The sequence below is a fragment of the Pneumocystis carinii genome (assembly GCF_001477545.1).
Source record: "Pneumocystis carinii B80 chromosome Unknown supercont1.13, whole genome shotgun sequence".
Lineage (NCBI taxonomy): Eukaryota > Fungi > Ascomycota > Pneumocystomycetes > Pneumocystales > Pneumocystaceae > Pneumocystis > Pneumocystis carinii.
This window is the reverse complement of record NW_017264725.1, coordinates 182,753-199,909: the sequence shown is the minus strand read 5'-3', so window position 1 is coordinate 199,909 and position 17,157 is coordinate 182,753. Positions and strand designations below refer to the sequence as shown.

Sequence of the window (17,157 nt, the reverse complement as noted above, 5' to 3'; positions counted from 1 at the left end):
AGGGACACCCGCGTGCACCTATAAAAGTAATATTGAGGAAAACGAGGATTGATTTATAAAATATAAGGTGAAGTTAGGTATTCTAGATAGAATGAGGATTAGGTGTGAGTTAGGGGTAGGTGTGAGTTAGGAGAGGGGTAGGGAGAGGTTAGGAGAGGGGCAGGGTTACATTAGGGTTACATTAGGGTTACATTAGGGTTAACCAGGATGACCCTTGTAACGCGAGGGTTAAATTAGGGTTATGCAAGGGTTATCCAGGATCACCCCTGCTCGATTAGGGTTATATTAGGGTTAGGGGTATAATTAGGGATACACAAGGGTTAGGGGTATGATTAAGGTTAAGATTTACGAAATAGAGATTTTAGTTAGGGTTTATGATTTTCTTCATTAGATAAATTTGATAATGGGTTATCTTTTTCTTTTGAACTAGTATATACATTGTTATCATTATCGTCACTATCATCATCATCTTTCAAGTCTGTATTTTTTAATTAATTTTATATGCCATATATTTTTTACCCATAAGTAAACGATCGTCCTCAAGTACAGGTCGTAAATATATATCATGACCAACATAATTTTCTGGTGCCATTACATTTGGAGATAACCCTTTATTTACTTGATCACGAATATAATTAATGAGACGAATTGTATTATAGAAATCAAGATTAAAATGTTTGCGAAGTGCTTCTAAATTAAAAGCATGAACTTGAAAGATTTAATAATATTAAATATTGAATGTATATAAACCTTCTTGACAATGTTTATAAACAAACTGTGTATTATCAAATTTAGAAGGACAGAATAGACACTGTGCAGCAGATTCTGTTTCAAAAAAATCATCCCATTCATTTTCTATAAAAAAAAAAGAAATGTATTTTTAAATAGAAAAAAACATACCAGTTATTTGAGATACACTGGTTGATGAATCGGAGTCCATTTTCTAGGGATAAAGAGTTAAACGAATGAAATCAGTAGAATATATTATGAACGTTTATCGTATACATTTTTACTAAAAACAATTAAGAGAGGTAATCTTTAAAATAAACAAGACACAAATACATTTCTTAGTGTCAAGATACTATTAATACTATAATAGAAAAAAACGAAAGAAATATTAATGATTTTTATTAATAAATATTTTATAATCGTAATAAAGATAACATAAATGTTGCGCCTTGAACATCCTGTTTTTCTTTTACAATCTGTTTAGGATCTGTTTCATCTAATATTGATTGATTTTTTTCTAAAGGCCTACGAAGGATTTTGGTTAAAAGTATCTGATGCTGAGAAATAGCATCTTCCAAACCTATAGAATCATCAATTATAACATATTCCATTCGAATATCATCAATAACTAGTTTTCACTTAGAAAAAATGCGAAAAAACTTTAAATATACCTTGTAAACCAACTTTCTTACGAAGACGTTGAACACGATTAATTACCTCTCTTACAAGATATTCAGTTTTTAATTCAGGATAAATTTTAGTATCTAAAATGATAAAAACATCTTGATCAGTATTGGTTTGATAATACATTGTATCTTTAAAATCAAGAGTCCGTATAACCTAGTTCATTTAAAAAAAACATAAAAACAGCCAAAAACAAAACCTGAAGATCTCCTTCAACTAATTTAATATCATCAACAATAATTTCTTTATTTTTCATAAATTCTTTGGCTTGTTCAGAAGTTACATTTGATAGAAAGTCCTTTACTTTAACAATATCTTTTCGAAGTCGTTTACCAAGAACAGGCCAATCTGCTACAAGACTATATCTAACACCATATTCCTCTTCATTTGGAGAAAGAAAAAGATCTCTAATATTTAACTCTTCTTTAATATATTGTTCGACAGATTTAATATCACTCAAATATTGTTCATCATGATGTATTACAACAAGCTGTTTTAAAGGTACCTAACATTATCAGCAATATTCATTAAAATAAAAAAAATCTACCTTCAATCTAACTGATTCTTTTTCTCTAAGATTACGTGCTAAATCAACTACCTTTTGCATTCTATTAAATTTTCTTTCAACATCAAGCTGAAAACGCTCTTCTATAACATCAGGAAAACTAACAAAATGTATTGATCTAACATCATCCTCTGTAGTCTTTGGAATATATTTCTTAAGATTTTGATAAATAGCTTCTGTCAAAAATGGTGTAAAAGGAGCCATTGTTCTACATAAAGTATATAAAACATCAAAAAGTACATTCAATGCAATCAAAGTATCATCTTTTCCATACATTCCCTATGCACAATAACTTAGAAAATAATTAAAATATTAATACAGAAACATACTTTTAACCTTTGCCTATTAAATCTAATATACCAATTTGTCATATCTTCAATAAGTTTAAGAAGCATTGGTACAACTGTATATAAACGATACTCTAAAAAATTAAGATCCATTACAAAACTTAGAAAAGTTCAAACCTGACATTTCTTTCTTAATGAAACTTATAAGACTTTGACAACTCGACAATATCCACTTATCCGTCACATTATCACTTACTTCATTAGAAAGATTATACATAAAGTCGATATTATGAGTTTTCTTCAGTAGTTTCACTTGCATTTCAAAAAAATTATAACTATTCCACCATGGAATAATAACTTTTGCAACAACATCTTTAACACCATCTTCCTTAAATTTTAAAGGTTCAGCACGTACAACAGGGGAGTTAATAAGATACAATCGTAATGCATCTGCACCATACTTGTCTAAAACAATAGATAATTCAGGATAATTCTTAAGGCGTTTTGACATCTTTTTCCCATCAGAAGCAAGAACCAATCCATTCACAATAACATTTTTGAAAGGTGCAATCCCAAACAATTGAACACCAAGAACAAGAAGGGTATAAAACCAACCACGAGTTTGATCAAGACCTTCTGCAATAAAATCAGCAGGGAATTTTTCCATAAAATTCTCAGAATTTTGAAATGGATAATATACAGATGCATAAGGCATACTATTTAAATTGATACATTAATATATATATATATATATAAAGCCTTCTTACCTTCCAGATTCAAACCAACAATCAAACACATCTTCTATTCTTTTAAGAGCATTTTTTCCTTTTTTAGAGGGAATTGTAATGTGATCTATCTTATCTCGATGAATATCTGTCAAATTTCGCACTCCAGAGAGTTCCTCAAGCTCAGAAACTGAACCTATACATACAATTTCTTCAAAATCATCAGAAACCCATAAAGGTATGGGAGTTCCCCAATAACGATTTCGAGAAATATTCCAATCTCTACAACCTGTAATCCAATTCGCAAAACGTTTATCCTTAACAAACGAGGGCACCCATCTAGTTGATTCAAGAGCTTCTAGCATCTCTTTTGTAGATTCTTTAACTTTTACAAACCACGATGGAACTACTCTATATAAAAGAGGTGTATCAGATCTCCAACAAAATGGATAACTATGTATTATTTGACTTTGAATAACCAATCTTTTTTTTTGTTTAAGAACTTTCTGTATAGCTTTATCAGCATCCTAAAAAACATTAAAACAATCCATAAGATTATTAAACTTACTTTAACATACATCCCAGCAAAATCAGAAACTTCAGCTGTGAAATTCCCTTTTTCATCCAATGGGCAAGGAGGATAAAAATTCTCATCAATAATTCCATTCTCAAAAGCCACATTATAATCATCTTCACCAAATGCTGGAGCTTGATGAACAATTCCAGTGCCATTATCAGAAGTAACGTATTGAGCCAAAAGAACGTTAAATGCCCTTTCTTTAAAACGCTCATAAAAATAATAAAAAGGTGGATCATATTTCCAACCTTTCATATCAGCACCTTTAATAGTTTGCAATTTTGTAAATTTAGCATTTTTAGGATCTTTATAAAGAATACTCAAACATTTTTCTAATAAAATATAATTCTCTCCAGAAGCTTCATCATATATCTTGATATATTCAAAATCAGGATTCACACATAAATTAAGATGTGATGGCAATGTCCAAGGTGTTGTCGTCCATGCAAGTAATGATGTAGATGGATCTTCCAATAAAGGAAAAGATATAACAACTATTCAATTTAGAATATAAAACATATATTCAAAAAATTTACCAGATGGATCACTAACTTTTTTATAATTCTGCTGAGCTTCAAAGTTACTAAGAGGTGTCATGCATGCTGTAGAATATGGCATAACCTTAAACCCTCTATATACTTTACCCTTTTCATACAGCTTCTTAAAAATATACCATACTGATTGCATAAATAATGTATCAAGAGTCTTGTAATCATTATCAAACTCAATCCATCTACCTAATCTTTCAATTTTCTCCCTCCATTGCTCAGAATACCTCATAACAATTGCACGGCATTCACTGTTATATCTAGAATATGGTAAAACAGATATAAATAAACCATTTCTCGTCACTTCTCAATCCCTATTGCCATTATATCTTCTTTTCCATTAATCCCAAGTTTTTTATCTATTTCATGTTCAACAGGTAAACCATGGCAATCCCAACCAAATCTCCTATCAACATAGTGTCCTGTATTATGTGCGTACCGGGTTACAATATCCTACAGGCTCATATTAACTAGTTTAAACCTATATATTCAAATCATCTAAAACCTTAATAGTAGAAGCTAAAAAAAGATTAAAAAAAGATAAAAAGCTATAGAAATAATACCAAGAACATGTCCATAATGCGGAAGACCTCTTTATTAACATTTTAACAGGATCTCTTTAATTTATAATAAACTTACGTAGCAAATGGTGGGCCATCATAAAAGCTGAACTGTTTACGACCTTTTGACAGTTCTAATGATGTTTTAAAAGCATCGATATCTTTCCAAAAAGAAAGAACCTTTAATTCTTCCTGAATAACATCAAAATTAGTCATTTTAAAGGAAAAATTAAGTATTTTTTCTAAACTGAAAAAATTAAAAACTGTTATCAAAGAAAGAATCAAAAAAATATTGAATATGAAATGAACTATTTTATTTATATTCTATTATATAAATGTAAGAAAATAGATATATCAATATATACATAAATAATATTAGGGTTAAAAGTAATACGCAAACTTTTTTGAAAATATCAAACAAGGCCATCATAAAGACTTAGGGCCTGAACAATTGTTGAATCTTTTTTACTACCTTCTCGAAATTCATCTAATGTTAAATAGCCATCGCAATCCTAATTATAAGAAAATTAGAATAATCGATAAAGAGAGATTTTAATAAAAACCTTATCCATCATTTTGAAGATTTTATTTACACGCTAAGTTTATTAATTAATTATATATAAAAAAAAAATTCAAACCTTTTCAGGTGTGTCTTCATCTTCAGGAAGCTTAACCATACTTCCAACCATTTTATAAATTGCATCAACAATCTGGAGCATCTCACTTTTTGTGATTAAACCATCATTATTAATATCATAAAGACGGAATGCCCCTGAAAGCAAAATAAATATTAAAATCATCCTATTTAAATACATACACATTAATTTTTCTTCAAGACGCCCACGGGACGTAACTGATAATGCACATATAAACTCCTTAAAATCAATTGTCCCATTCCTATCTGAATCAAAAACATTAAAAACATATCCTGCAAATAATGAAGGATCTGAATTTTTTTAAAATTATCATAAAAAAAAGTTTCAAATATACCTCCAAATGGAAAAAACTGCTTATAAATCCCTTGAAATTCTTCTTTACATAGCTGACCAGTTGGACAATCTTTAAGAAACCCTTTATACCTTCATTTATCAACTTTACGTCCTTTTATTAAAAAACTAACCATTGTTGAAGTTCCTTTTTATCAACTATTATACTCTTATTAAAATATTTAGTCAATTAATTCATATTTAACTCACATTTCGTAAGATCCTGAAGCTCTAACAACTGTTCCTGACTAAGCTTAGATTGAGCTTTACCCATAGAATAATCAAAATCCAAAGTCTCCCAAATCAATCAATATGACTATTGTTCCAAATATAAAATATAATGCATTGATTAATTTTCAATGCTAGTAGAGCGCAATTACAGGCCGTTCCTTAAATAACTGCATAAAGCAAAATTTAACCAGTTAAAAAGTTTTCGATCTACAGTAAAAACGGTAACGGATCGTGTATATAAAATTCGGAAATAAATTATATAAAAATATTAAAAACTAATATATAAATGAATTGTTCTGCTTTTGACACCTTAGCTACTACAGCGACAGCATTCTGTAATTCATTTGTTAACCCTCCTAACCCAACATTAATTTTGACACAAACAATAAAACTTCTTGAAGCAAATGCAGCATTTCAACAATTACTTGATCAACGTAAGGATTAAAATGACGTATGCATAATATATAAGCATAGAAATTTATTTTTTCTTAGTTGCTATTCATCAAAGAAATATAATACGTATTAAAACATTAATTGATGAAACATCTGCTCTTAATCAACAAATTGATAAATCTTTGCATTATCTTTTAAACTCACGTCAACGTCTTCATCAAACCAATCTTAGTGATAAGACATTTTTATCAGCCGAAAAAATTCCACATACAATGCTTCTCGATTATGCAGCAAAAATCTCCAAATATTCATCAGCACCAGATGGTTATAATCCAGCAAAAGGTCTTTATGGGACAACACCAGCATATTTTCCATGGCCACCAGAAGATGCCATGAGAAAAGGTGTACTAATGGCACCACAAGTAGAATCCAATTTATCCAAAAAAACAAAATCATCACCTATAAAAAATGATATGCATATTAATGATTCAGATTTAATAACACAAATCACACCTCCTTTAAAAAGCCCAGAAACCAATGTTTTTATGGGACTTGATTTATATGATCCCAAAGATCAAAATGAATCAAATAATTAAATAATTAAATATGTCACAATATTTATCTAACATATCCAATATTTAATATATATTATCTTTTAAATCTTTTTTTAAACCAAGATATTTTTTGTAAATTCTTAACCCATACCACCTCTTAAAGGTTTAGCTATTTTTCCAAAGCTCAGCTCTGATGAATATTCTTTCGCTATTAAAGTTATTATTTAGGTAATAATTTTCTTGTTTTACCTCGTATCCGCTCCAATCGCTCTTTTAATATTTGGATTTGCTTCTCAAACGCGCGATTTTGACTAATAAGTTTCCCTTGAGCATCACATAACAATGTTTCTAAACTTGAAATACGTTCATTCCTTACAACTAACTTACGTTCTGCTATAGAAATATCTCTTTTTAATGATGTGTTTTGTTCTACCAACTAAATTATATTAACAATAAATAAATTAGATCATGTGAAATTTTACCTGTTTTTGTATAACAATTAATTGTTCCAAATTTTTTTCCAAACATAACATCTTTTTCCGCTGATTTTTAACATTATTATTACGCAATATATTAGTATATTGTTCACGAATTTCATTAAGAGAAATCTCCAAATCGACTACCTATATTCATGAGTATCCACAAAAGAGAACGTATACAAACCTTATCACGACGTTCCTGAAATTCTTTTATTAAAGATTTTTTCATTAAACCCAATTCTTCTGTTTTTGGCGCAGAACTATTAACTACATTATTATTATCGGAAATATCGAACTATATTATAATTAAAAAGAATTTAATTGAATCATTCATACCTCTTTTTTTGTAAAAGGCTTTTCATTAAAAGATTTAGAAGACACGTCTTTAGACAATTTAGAAGGTACTTCATCAGAATTATTAACCTGAAGCAAACCATTGTATACTTGCAAATTGCATGACTGATTAAACAATATTTCATGAACTTTTATATATTGTTCATTCTCTTTAAACAATAATTTGTCTATAAGAAATTGATACTCATCCTCGACATATTTTAGCCTATGCTCTAATTTGCTATTATTTTTCTTAAGATTATCAGCTTCGTTCATTCGATCATTAAGTGCAATTTCTAAACTAGAAATAACAGATTGCATTTCAGTTAATCTATCGTTCAAAATTTTCGTGCTATTAATGGTGATTTCATTAAAATTATTCAAATCATCCAAAAATTGTTTTGAAGAATTAATTTTATTAGCGGGAAAATCGGATTCTTCTATTATTTGTTTTGTTTTCTTTTTCAAAGATTTATGATCAACAATAGACTCCATCGCAGTTTTAGCTTCAAAAAGGCTTTGCCTCATATCATTCAATTCCGACACAAGACTCTCATTTGTATATTTTAAGGAATCTAAGGTTATATAGGCCTCTTTATTTTCAAACGTAATTTTCTCCAATTCCAATTGTAAATCATTAACCTTTGTTGTCAATTCCTCATTAATCTAAAATCATTAAAAATAGTTAATAATAACCAATTACCATTACTTTAACTGTTTCGTTATTTTGTTCTTTTAAATACAGAATTTCCTCTTTTGCGTCTTTCAAAACCTTTTCCCGATTATTTAATAGTGTCTCTTTTTCTATAATCATATCCTGCAATTCAATCTCCCTTTTCAAAAAACCATCTCTTTCATCTTTTTCCATAATAGAATTTTGAATAAATGGTACAGACTTTTTCTCTAACATATCACTTTCTGCAATATTATCTTTCTCATTATTTAAAACAATTTTTGATTGTGGAGTAACATCAATAATCATTTTTGGAGTCCATTTTCCCTCGTGAACCCTTTCACCGCCTCTCCATATATCAAGCTCATTTTCAAGAGCAGTGATATATTCAGAACAAGTAAGCAATTGAGTCGTAGCTTTTTTAAGTTGAAATTTAAGTTCATTTAAAGAAAGTTCCTGATTAATCCTGGCCCTGTTTTTAATATTTTTTGCTCGAATTCCAAAACGAATTGTAGAAAGAGTTTCCTGTTCATCGAATGCAGATGGAGAACAATTAATAATAAGCGTTGTACGAGAATTACCTCCAAGCGATTCTTGTAATATACGAGTAAGTTTAGAATCACGATAAGGTATATGTGTTGACTCTTGAATTAATAATAGTTAAATATTAACCAAATAAAAATTACCTTTCCATCAGTTAAAGAATTAATAACCAAACCAAGGGTAGAAAGGGATTTATTAATTTTCTTTGCTTCCTCTAATGTTTGCCCGCTAGCACCTGTCTTTGCCACCTTTTCAGAACCAGCAAGATCAATCAAAAAAAGCTGTCCACTCTTTGTATTTTCCGTTTCAAGATTTTTTTGCATAACCGTGATACAAAAAATAGCATGAGATCGGGAACTCTCCGGATTCACATCTAAAATATTGTTATTATTAAGGATTTCATCGACATACTATTTTACTTGTCGCTGCTGCTACTCGTACTTGATTTCCTTTTTTAATAATCTGATAAACTTCATCCAATGAAGAAACATAAACTTCTTTTAATCCTTTCACATAAACGCCTCTATTTTTTTCTTCATGAATAGGCAAATGATCATGTTGTGCTAAATACTTATCAATACCTTCTAATAATTACTTTCCCTACTAACGGCACAAAAGATCGCGAATTCTTTCCATATAAATCTCCATATATGAAACTTTTACCATATATTCAATAAAACTCTGAGATTTCATAATACTTTCAAAAATATACTCCACTATTCGAGGAATGGCTCCTCTACTCTCGCTATCAATATTTGGTCCCTTTAATCACTTTCTTCAGAGCAAAAAATAGATTTCACTAACCCTACCATCATTGTATATGTTTTACCAGATCCTGTATGTCCATAAGCAAAAATCGTTCCATTATATCCCTTCAAGACATCTCATTCCTCTTAATACATTTCAAATACTTCTTAATCCATTACCATCTACTGTAGATTTAATTGTTCCTTCAAAAAGCTCAGATTGACATGTTGATCCATCAAAGACCCGGTCAAATACAAACCGTCCAATCAATTCTTTTGTCTAAAATTTTTCTTAAAAAAACATTCCTACACCTTTTTTAAACCTACATTGATCTCAACTGTTGATGTATCACAACATACAACCAACGATCCATTACCAAGACTACGTTCATACTTATTTAACGGTCGAAACCGACATACCACCTTGACATGGTTCGAAGCCATTCATAAAAGACGCGATATCAAGATCAAAGGTAAATATTTAAACCCGTACAGACGCATATATAAACTACAAAGACAGGAATACATCAAGACTTAAACCCATATATAAATTCGCCGAAAAACCGCGCAGAATAAAATTTATTCAGGCGAATTATAAGGCATACAACGCAAGAGATAAATATATAAATAAGCAAATAAACGCGTTGAAAACCGTTTTATAACATTTTATACAAGAAATATTTATAACAAGTAGATACATGGAAACAAAAAAGAAAAAGATAAAAAATATATAAAGATGAGAGTAAAAAGGTATTTATTAATCAAAATAATAAACAATTCAATCTTTTTCTTTAATAATTTTTATATAATAAAATCTTTTTTTCTTTGTTCAATATAGTAGAATATACTAGATATAAATCAACGTATGAATAATATATATATATCTCTGTATAAATAAATACATGAAAATATTAAATAATAACAGTAAGATTTATGAGAAAATATAGCAAAAACATATATAATTCAATGCTTAAGACTAAAATGGACGGGAAGATCTAAATTTATATAGAATCTTATCGATAAATTTAAGCGCCAGCGTAAAATATCAAAGAAAATAGGAGCAACCATCGACATCGCAAACATTGCATACAATACGCATATACGACGCATACAAGTCATAAATAATGCATACAAGGCATATATGCTAGTTAAATTCATAGAATAAGCAGAGGGATATAGAAAATATTGAGATGGTAAGTATTTTAAAGAATAAAACTTAATAACACAAGGTTAGTCAAGCCCAGCACGACGACGTTTAATGAGGGATTTTAAAGTATGAGATTTTTATGTATTTAAATTGAGCCTAATTTTATATATAGAGAATGCAACAAGATCCGCCAGCAGGCGTAAGCGCATCACCAATAGCAGATAATGTTATGCTTTGGTTAGAATGAAGAGATGAATCTACTATAATGACTAATTATGCCAGGAATGCAGTGATTATTGGACCAGCAGAGACGCCATTTGAAGACGGAACATTCCGACTTATAATGCAGTTTGATGAACAGGTATGGAATTTTTTGAGATCTGCGATTTTTTAATAAAAACATTATTAGTATCCAAACAAGCCTCCGATTGTACGATTTCTTTCGAAAATGGTGTGCTTTTTGTAAGATATATGTATAATTTTTGATACAATATAGTTCCATCCAAATGTTTATACAAACGGAGAATTATGTTTGGATATTCTTCAGAATCGATGGTCTCCAACGTATGATGTTGCAGCAATTCTTACAAGTATTCAATCTCTTTTAAATGACCCGAACAATAATTCACCCGCAAATGCGGAAGCAGCACAGCTCAATAAAGACAATAAAAAAGAATATATTAGGTTAATACATGCACACACACACATATATATATATATTATCATTAACCTGAATAGACGTGTTAAAGAAACAGTTGAGTGGTCGTGGGAGTAGAGATATACTTGACTTGAAAAATCACGTTATTTAGCGACTTTTTTTCATTAGAAAGTAAATATCAAAAAAAAAAAAAACAGAAATTTATATCAATCTTTAACATTTGTAAATTTATTCTTGTTCCTACGATTTTTTTTTACATATTTATTAATGGAGGCCCGTCAAAAACAATACGATATCCTTAAACAACTTGAAAAACGCCTTTTTCCAGGTATTTTTGCTTTCTTTTCTACTAGTTTTTAATATATTAGATGTATTTCAATCATGTGGAATGGCCGTTGACTATCTCATTAGACATTCATTAAAACGTTTACAAGTTCTGCAAGAAACCCCTTTCACAGATGCAACACACATGGAATTAAAATATATTTTAGACCGAATGAACGACACTTTACGCTTAAGTACGGAAAAATTCTATTCCTATCCATTTTCTGAGGTTCCGTTTGCCTGGAAACGGCTCTATGCCTATTCAAGTATTCTTAAAGCTATGATACAAATAGAAATGCATGAAAAAACTGCAGAAATTATTAAAACACTTGACATGGCACTTATTATGACAAATGGGGCGGATATTAAGGCCTTTTTAATGACATTACTGGCTTTACAAGAACCCCAAATAAGTGAAGATCATCTAATACAAGATTTTTATGTAAGAAAAACAGAAAATCACAGGAAAATACAATTTCCTATTCGTTACGCAGAATGCCCTTCTTTAGAGGCGTTCCAGAGAGATATGTTTAATATTAGGCAACCACTTGTTATCAAAAATAGTATTAATCATTGGCCAGCATTGGCTCAAGATGGCTGGATAAAAATAAAGACATTGTTAGACAAAACACATCAAGGACTTCGTATTGTGCCGGTGGAGATCGGGAAAAGCTATACAAGTGAAGATTGGGGGCAGAGGTTAATGCCTTTCTATGAATTTTTAGAAAAATATATATTGCAAAAAAAAAATTCATCAAATGAAAAGGACAAGAGGAAAATTGGGTATCTTGCACAACATGATTTATTCTCTCAAATACCGGCATTAAGAGAACAAATTGCTATACCAGATTATTGTTTTGTGACACCTCCACCAATACTTTTTCATCAACAAGAATACATTAAAGAAATGCCGACACTAGACGAGCCTCTTTTAAATGCGTGGTTTGGGGGGGAGGGCACTGTTAGTCCTTTACATACAGATCCATATCATAATATTCTTTCTCAAGTTGTAGGATGGAAATATGTAAGATTATATGCACCTGAGGAAAGAGAAGCATTATATCCTCGGTCCATTGAAGGAAGCATAGATATGAGTAATACAAGTCAGGTAGGAGAATTTCATTGGAACAAATTTACTAATTTATATAAAAGGTTGATCTTGATAATCCAGATACAGAAAAATTTCCCAAATTTTTGCAAGCAAAATATGTTGAAGGCATTATTGGCCCTGGAGACTGCCTTTATATTCCGGTTAAACCTCTTATTATTATTTATATAAATACTTAACAAGTTTAGGTAGGCTGGTGGCATTATATAAGAAGTTTAAGCATAAGTTTTAGCGTAAGTTTTTGGTGGAATTAATATTCATGAATTATGTATACAATATATGATTAAAAAGCGATCAGTTTTATCATATGTTTATGTTTTAAAATAACAGAATTTTCCGAGACTTAAAATAATTTGTCTAAAATTTTATGAGTAACTTCAACACCTAGAAATGTTGCACTATTTGCAGGAAATGATCGTAACATTGCCGTCCCAAATCCAGGAAAAAAACGTGAAATACCTTGACGATGCAACATTGTATATATGGAATTTACACTTATCTTATCTGAACCTTGTATAGCAGATTTTACCGTATCAATCGGAAAAATAGCAGACCACATAACAATACCAGCAAGACCTAAACGGCGTCAATTATTTCCAATATTAGATTTCAATTTTTTTACCGCCGGCTACAATAGTTGTTCCAAGAGATATTTCAGAGTCATCTCCCATCATATACCTTTTTATAGTTTCATATACACCGAAATAAATGGTGGAACCCGGTGCATCTCGCGCCAATGTCATATAGCCTCCTCTAAATACTAAGAAAATTAAATTCAATAAATTTAAAATAATTATTAATAAACCTGATCTTATACCATCTGTTTTATATAAATGCTTTAAAACATGACATATACCATTAAATTTATCCTTTTCATTTTGCCCTTGAATCTGCAATATAATTTTAACTCGCTCAAATGGAGCTGTTACAAATGTAGCAGGAAAAGCAGAAAAAAACCCAGCAAACATTATATGACGAATTTCTAGATCAGAAGCTCCTGAAACTTTTCTCATTAAAAATTTACCAAAATCATAACCACTGAATTTCATTCACATATATATATATATATAAAAGAAAGAAAAAAAAATATACCAAAATGTAACTGCAATAATAGGAACTGTGCCAAGAAGAGGCGGTATAACGCCTTGATAAAGCCCCTAAAAAGTCATATTCCACAATAAAAAAATAAGATAAACGAACAGGAAACCCCCTGCTAGAAATGATCTTTCTAAGAACATCAAGAGATCCTGTATATAATTCTTTTCCTGTTTGTAAACGTACTTTTATCAAATCTTCAAAAATTCAATTTTTAATCGACAAAATACAATTTAAAAGTACCAAATGGATGTCCAACAAGACTAAGACATAATATCAGATTTCTTAAGCCAATCAATAAATAACTTTAGAATCTTACACAGCAAAAACACCTCCAAATCCACCTGCAATAAAAGATTTTACTAAGGATACAAAAGGTGAATTACTATTGATCTCTTGATCCAAAGGTTCTGTCATTGCTTTCAAAGATATTATAAAATCAATATTCTAACATTTAAATATCCTTTTAATATATGTTAAGAATCTCGAAATTAAACCTAACGAAAAATATAAAATTATTCTAGTAAAAAACAAACCACATACGTTAATTTCTTCATAATTCTATATATTTTCCTTCGCTAACTTGTAAAAATAATGTATTATTTGATGTCTTTTATAAAAGTATTTTCTGATCCCTAAAAATTCTTAAAGGATATTTAAAAAATACTTTTAAATATTCAATATCAACATGTGCTTAATATTTGCCAGCTTTTGATTTAATTATAATCAAATCATGAACCTAAATTTGATTTCGTGTATAATGTTTTAAAAAATTCTTTAAAATAGATTTATCAAACTTAATTTGATCAGCGTCTCTCAGTAACAACAGTGACATTAACAAGTCCTTTTATAGATTCTTTTAATACTTTTTCTATTTCTTGACGAATAATATTTAAATCTTGATCATTCTTAACACTCACACGAATTATTCCACTACTTGTATTTTCATTGTTCATCCAAAACCTATAGTTTTCAAGACATAAAATTCCTGAATGCGTTTTTATTTTATTCAGTGCATTATAAACATTATATTCGAAATCATGAGGAACAATCAAAAGAAGGTTCTTGGCAGATGACAAAATTAGAGGAATAGAAGAAGCAAATATCAAAACTGCAATAAGAATTGATGCCAAAGAATCAAATCCCGGCCATTTAAACCGATGTATAAGTAATGTTGATACAATTACACCAAATGAACCAAGAGTATCAGCGAATATATGTAAAAACACACTAAAACATTCATTAGCTATAACAAATATCCTTCTCAAAACATTATATACCCATAAATATTGACATTATTATGTATATCCTAAATAATAAATGAATAAAAAAATACATTTATATATTTTTTGAAAAAAAATACATACATCAATATAATTGTTCGAAAAATGATTATGTATAGAGTCATTGCTCTCATGTTTCTTTTCTAAAAAATAGATACCATCTAAATTATGATTATGATTATGATTATGTCTGGTCTAATTAAAAAATAAATAGAAAAAAAATAAGTTTACCCATGTCTAAATAAAAAAATTCCAAAAAGATTAATAATAAAACCAATAATACTAACAGGAAGAAGCTTTCCTAAATGGATCTCTTTTGGAGTTAATAGCCGTGAAACTGCTTCTATAACAATAGATATAGATAATAATAATAAAAGTAAGCCATTCACAAAGCCAGAAAGAACCTCTATCCTTGAGAAACCAAACGGAAATGTAAATGACGGAGGGAATTTACTTATAATAGAGGCTAATAACCCAACTAATAATCTAATTTTATTGTACATCAATTTCAAAAATTAAAATTAAAACTTACGCAAAACAATCAAATGCCATATGAATCGAATCAGAAATGAGGCCCAACGAATTAGAAAAGATACCATAACCCAATTGTATAAACATAAATGTCAAATTCAGAAAAAAAAATAAAAAAATATTTCGAGAATCATGATTTTTCATAATAAGTGTTAAATAAGTTTTTACTCTACGTATACCTATAACATCGTCTTTAGAATGATATTTTATGTAGCTTTCAGGACTATTTAAAGATTTATAAAAGCCTAAAAATTAACCCATATCTAAAATCTCGTTATTACTTACAATAATACATCAAAAATAAACTCAATAAATCAATTAAACCAGGATATTCCCCAAAGAATACATAATTCATAAATACCATCATCACTGTAGAGAAAGGCCAGAAAAATTTAATCATATATATAGAATCAAATGTCTTTACAAATCTTAAAATTATATGAACCATACTTGAAAAAATAACCAAAAAAAAAGTAGATATAGAATATCTAGATCCATCAATACCCATAAAAAATTCAATTAAAACAATTGGTATGCAATATAAAGAAGAAAATAAAAAACTGTTCGAATTCATTGGAATATCAATATAAAATGATAAAATCCATATAAGTCCAACAAAAAAATACCCAAAAATCACTCTCAATCGTAAACCTAAAACTATCAATAAAATTTTAACTATATCTCCTAAATTACTCTTCAAAAAATCAATCAATACTAAAAAAAATAATAAAAATAAAAAATTCCTTTTATATATAAAAATTCTCTTAGAATCCCCATTCACAATCATACGAATTATATTATATGGAAATACCATTATTATCGTTCTTTTTTTCCTTCATAAATATTATCCTTTATTTCAATAATACTAACCGTAGTCCACTAAAACACATTGCTACATTATAAAGCAAAAATATATAACAAAAAACTAAAAACCCCATAAATACCATCGTTCTTTTTCCTTTTCCTCTATAAAATCCCTCGTTTCTTACATTTTTTGCCCATTTTTTCAATAATATCATTTTACTTCCTTTTTTATCATAAAATACCCCTCCAAACCCCAAACAAAGAAAAATTATCAACATAATCACTCCATATGTCATCTTAAATCCCTTATTTTGCCCGTTTTTCCCCTTTAACCCCATAATAAATACCATCAAACTTAATCGTTCACTTAACATATTTAACAACTGTTTACTATTTTTTAATCATTCAATTAGCTTTATTAAAGAAATATTAGAAAAATACCTACCAACTATCCATTTTTCTATCATTTTATCTGCTAAACCCGCTTATTTCTTAGTAAAAAGTGGGACTTGTAACGTTCAGCAGATCGTCGATTAAGCACTAGTAGTCTTCAACGTTCAATTTTTTTGCAGCAGCAAAGCCGGGCAGAAATTG

At 29.2% G+C, this 17,157-nt stretch overlaps 9 protein-coding genes across 9 annotated transcripts; 3 read left to right on the top strand and 6 right to left on the bottom strand.

Annotated features, from left to right (window-relative positions):
- Nucleotides 1-365: 365 nt before the first annotated feature.
- T552_02898 (hypothetical protein) lies at nucleotides 366-986 on the bottom strand (the record flags this gene model as incomplete). The annotated part of the gene is made up of 4 exons (XM_018371424.1): nucleotides 901-986; nucleotides 751-855; nucleotides 520-708; nucleotides 366-478 (listed from the first exon to the last, which is right to left on the bottom strand). Exons 1-4 carry the CDS (start codon nucleotides 938-940, stop codon nucleotides 366-368), a joined length of 447 nt encoding a protein of 148 aa, XP_018224865.1. The 5' UTR covers nucleotides 941-986.
- Nucleotides 987-1,097: 111 nt separating this feature from the next.
- On the bottom strand, nucleotides 1,098-4,937 carry T552_02897 (isoleucine-tRNA ligase). The gene is made up of 13 exons (XM_018371423.1): nucleotides 4,755-4,937; nucleotides 4,679-4,707; nucleotides 4,621-4,634; nucleotides 4,420-4,568; nucleotides 4,104-4,375; nucleotides 3,559-4,061; nucleotides 3,033-3,517; nucleotides 2,443-2,981; nucleotides 2,308-2,399; nucleotides 1,961-2,257; nucleotides 1,613-1,918; nucleotides 1,401-1,569; nucleotides 1,098-1,357 (listed from the first exon to the last, which is right to left on the bottom strand). The coding sequence occupies exons 1-13, from the start codon at nucleotides 4,889-4,891 to the stop codon at nucleotides 1,143-1,145; spliced, it is 3,207 nt and encodes a 1,068-aa protein (XP_018224864.1). The 5' UTR covers nucleotides 4,892-4,937; the 3' UTR covers nucleotides 1,098-1,142.
- Nucleotides 4,938-5,042: 105 nt separating this feature from the next.
- T552_02896 (calcium-binding protein NCS-1) lies at nucleotides 5,043-5,981 on the bottom strand. The gene is made up of 7 exons (XM_018371422.1): nucleotides 5,872-5,981; nucleotides 5,796-5,820; nucleotides 5,666-5,754; nucleotides 5,493-5,621; nucleotides 5,314-5,447; nucleotides 5,239-5,271; nucleotides 5,043-5,187 (listed from the first exon to the last, which is right to left on the bottom strand). The coding sequence occupies exons 1-7, from the start codon at nucleotides 5,933-5,935 to the stop codon at nucleotides 5,089-5,091; spliced, it is 573 nt and encodes a 190-aa protein (XP_018224863.1). The 5' UTR covers nucleotides 5,936-5,981; the 3' UTR covers nucleotides 5,043-5,088.
- Nucleotides 5,982-6,132: 151 nt separating this feature from the next.
- Nucleotides 6,133-6,925, top strand: T552_02895 (hypothetical protein). Its single transcript, XM_018371421.1, has 2 exons — nucleotides 6,133-6,326; nucleotides 6,385-6,925. The coding sequence occupies exons 1-2, from the start codon at nucleotides 6,179-6,181 to the stop codon at nucleotides 6,879-6,881; spliced, it is 645 nt and encodes a 214-aa protein (XP_018224862.1). The 5' UTR covers nucleotides 6,133-6,178; the 3' UTR covers nucleotides 6,882-6,925.
- Nucleotides 6,926-7,059: 134 nt separating this feature from the next.
- T552_02894 (hypothetical protein) lies at nucleotides 7,060-10,057 on the bottom strand (the record flags this gene model as incomplete). Its single annotated transcript, XM_018371420.1, has 11 exons — nucleotides 7,060-7,275; nucleotides 7,322-7,462; nucleotides 7,503-7,613; nucleotides 7,655-8,317; nucleotides 8,361-8,966; nucleotides 9,011-9,240; nucleotides 9,287-9,430; nucleotides 9,476-9,629; nucleotides 9,677-9,750; nucleotides 9,794-9,893; nucleotides 9,941-10,057. The coding sequence occupies 11 exons, from the start codon at nucleotides 10,055-10,057 to the stop codon at nucleotides 7,060-7,062; spliced, it is 2,556 nt and encodes an 851-aa protein (XP_018224861.1).
- A 700-nt stretch (nucleotides 10,058-10,757) lies between these two features.
- T552_02893 (ubiquitin-conjugating enzyme E2 2) lies at nucleotides 10,758-11,581 on the top strand. The gene is made up of 7 exons (XM_018371419.1): nucleotides 10,758-10,806; nucleotides 10,848-10,886; nucleotides 10,933-10,997; nucleotides 11,043-11,121; nucleotides 11,170-11,211; nucleotides 11,257-11,444; nucleotides 11,499-11,581. The coding sequence occupies exons 1-7, from the start codon at nucleotides 10,804-10,806 to the stop codon at nucleotides 11,533-11,535; spliced, it is 453 nt and encodes a 150-aa protein (XP_018224860.1). The 5' UTR covers nucleotides 10,758-10,803; the 3' UTR covers nucleotides 11,536-11,581.
- Nucleotides 11,582-11,639: 58 nt separating this feature from the next.
- On the top strand, nucleotides 11,640-13,149 carry T552_02892 (hypothetical protein). The gene is made up of 4 exons (XM_018371418.1): nucleotides 11,640-11,746; nucleotides 11,787-12,850; nucleotides 12,895-12,993; nucleotides 13,039-13,149. The coding sequence occupies exons 1-4, from the start codon at nucleotides 11,686-11,688 to the stop codon at nucleotides 13,102-13,104; spliced, it is 1,290 nt and encodes a 429-aa protein (XP_018224859.1). The 5' UTR covers nucleotides 11,640-11,685; the 3' UTR covers nucleotides 13,105-13,149.
- A 44-nt stretch (nucleotides 13,150-13,193) lies between these two features.
- On the bottom strand, nucleotides 13,194-14,362 carry T552_02891 (hypothetical protein; the record flags this gene model as incomplete). Its single annotated transcript, XM_018371417.1, has 7 exons — nucleotides 13,194-13,426; nucleotides 13,473-13,610; nucleotides 13,656-13,888; nucleotides 13,943-14,007; nucleotides 14,051-14,142; nucleotides 14,189-14,208; nucleotides 14,265-14,362. 7 exons carry the CDS (start codon nucleotides 14,360-14,362, stop codon nucleotides 13,194-13,196), a joined length of 879 nt encoding a protein of 292 aa, XP_018224858.1.
- Nucleotides 14,363-14,705: 343 nt separating this feature from the next.
- Nucleotides 14,706-17,072, bottom strand: T552_02890 (hypothetical protein). Its single transcript, XM_018371416.1, has 9 exons — nucleotides 17,009-17,072; nucleotides 16,630-16,953; nucleotides 16,453-16,583; nucleotides 16,045-16,410; nucleotides 15,761-16,004; nucleotides 15,460-15,714; nucleotides 15,313-15,418; nucleotides 15,226-15,254; nucleotides 14,706-15,175 (listed from the first exon to the last, which is right to left on the bottom strand). The coding sequence occupies exons 1-9, from the start codon at nucleotides 17,017-17,019 to the stop codon at nucleotides 14,752-14,754; spliced, it is 1,890 nt and encodes a 629-aa protein (XP_018224857.1). The 5' UTR covers nucleotides 17,020-17,072; the 3' UTR covers nucleotides 14,706-14,751.
- Nucleotides 17,073-17,157: the final 85 nt, after the last annotated feature.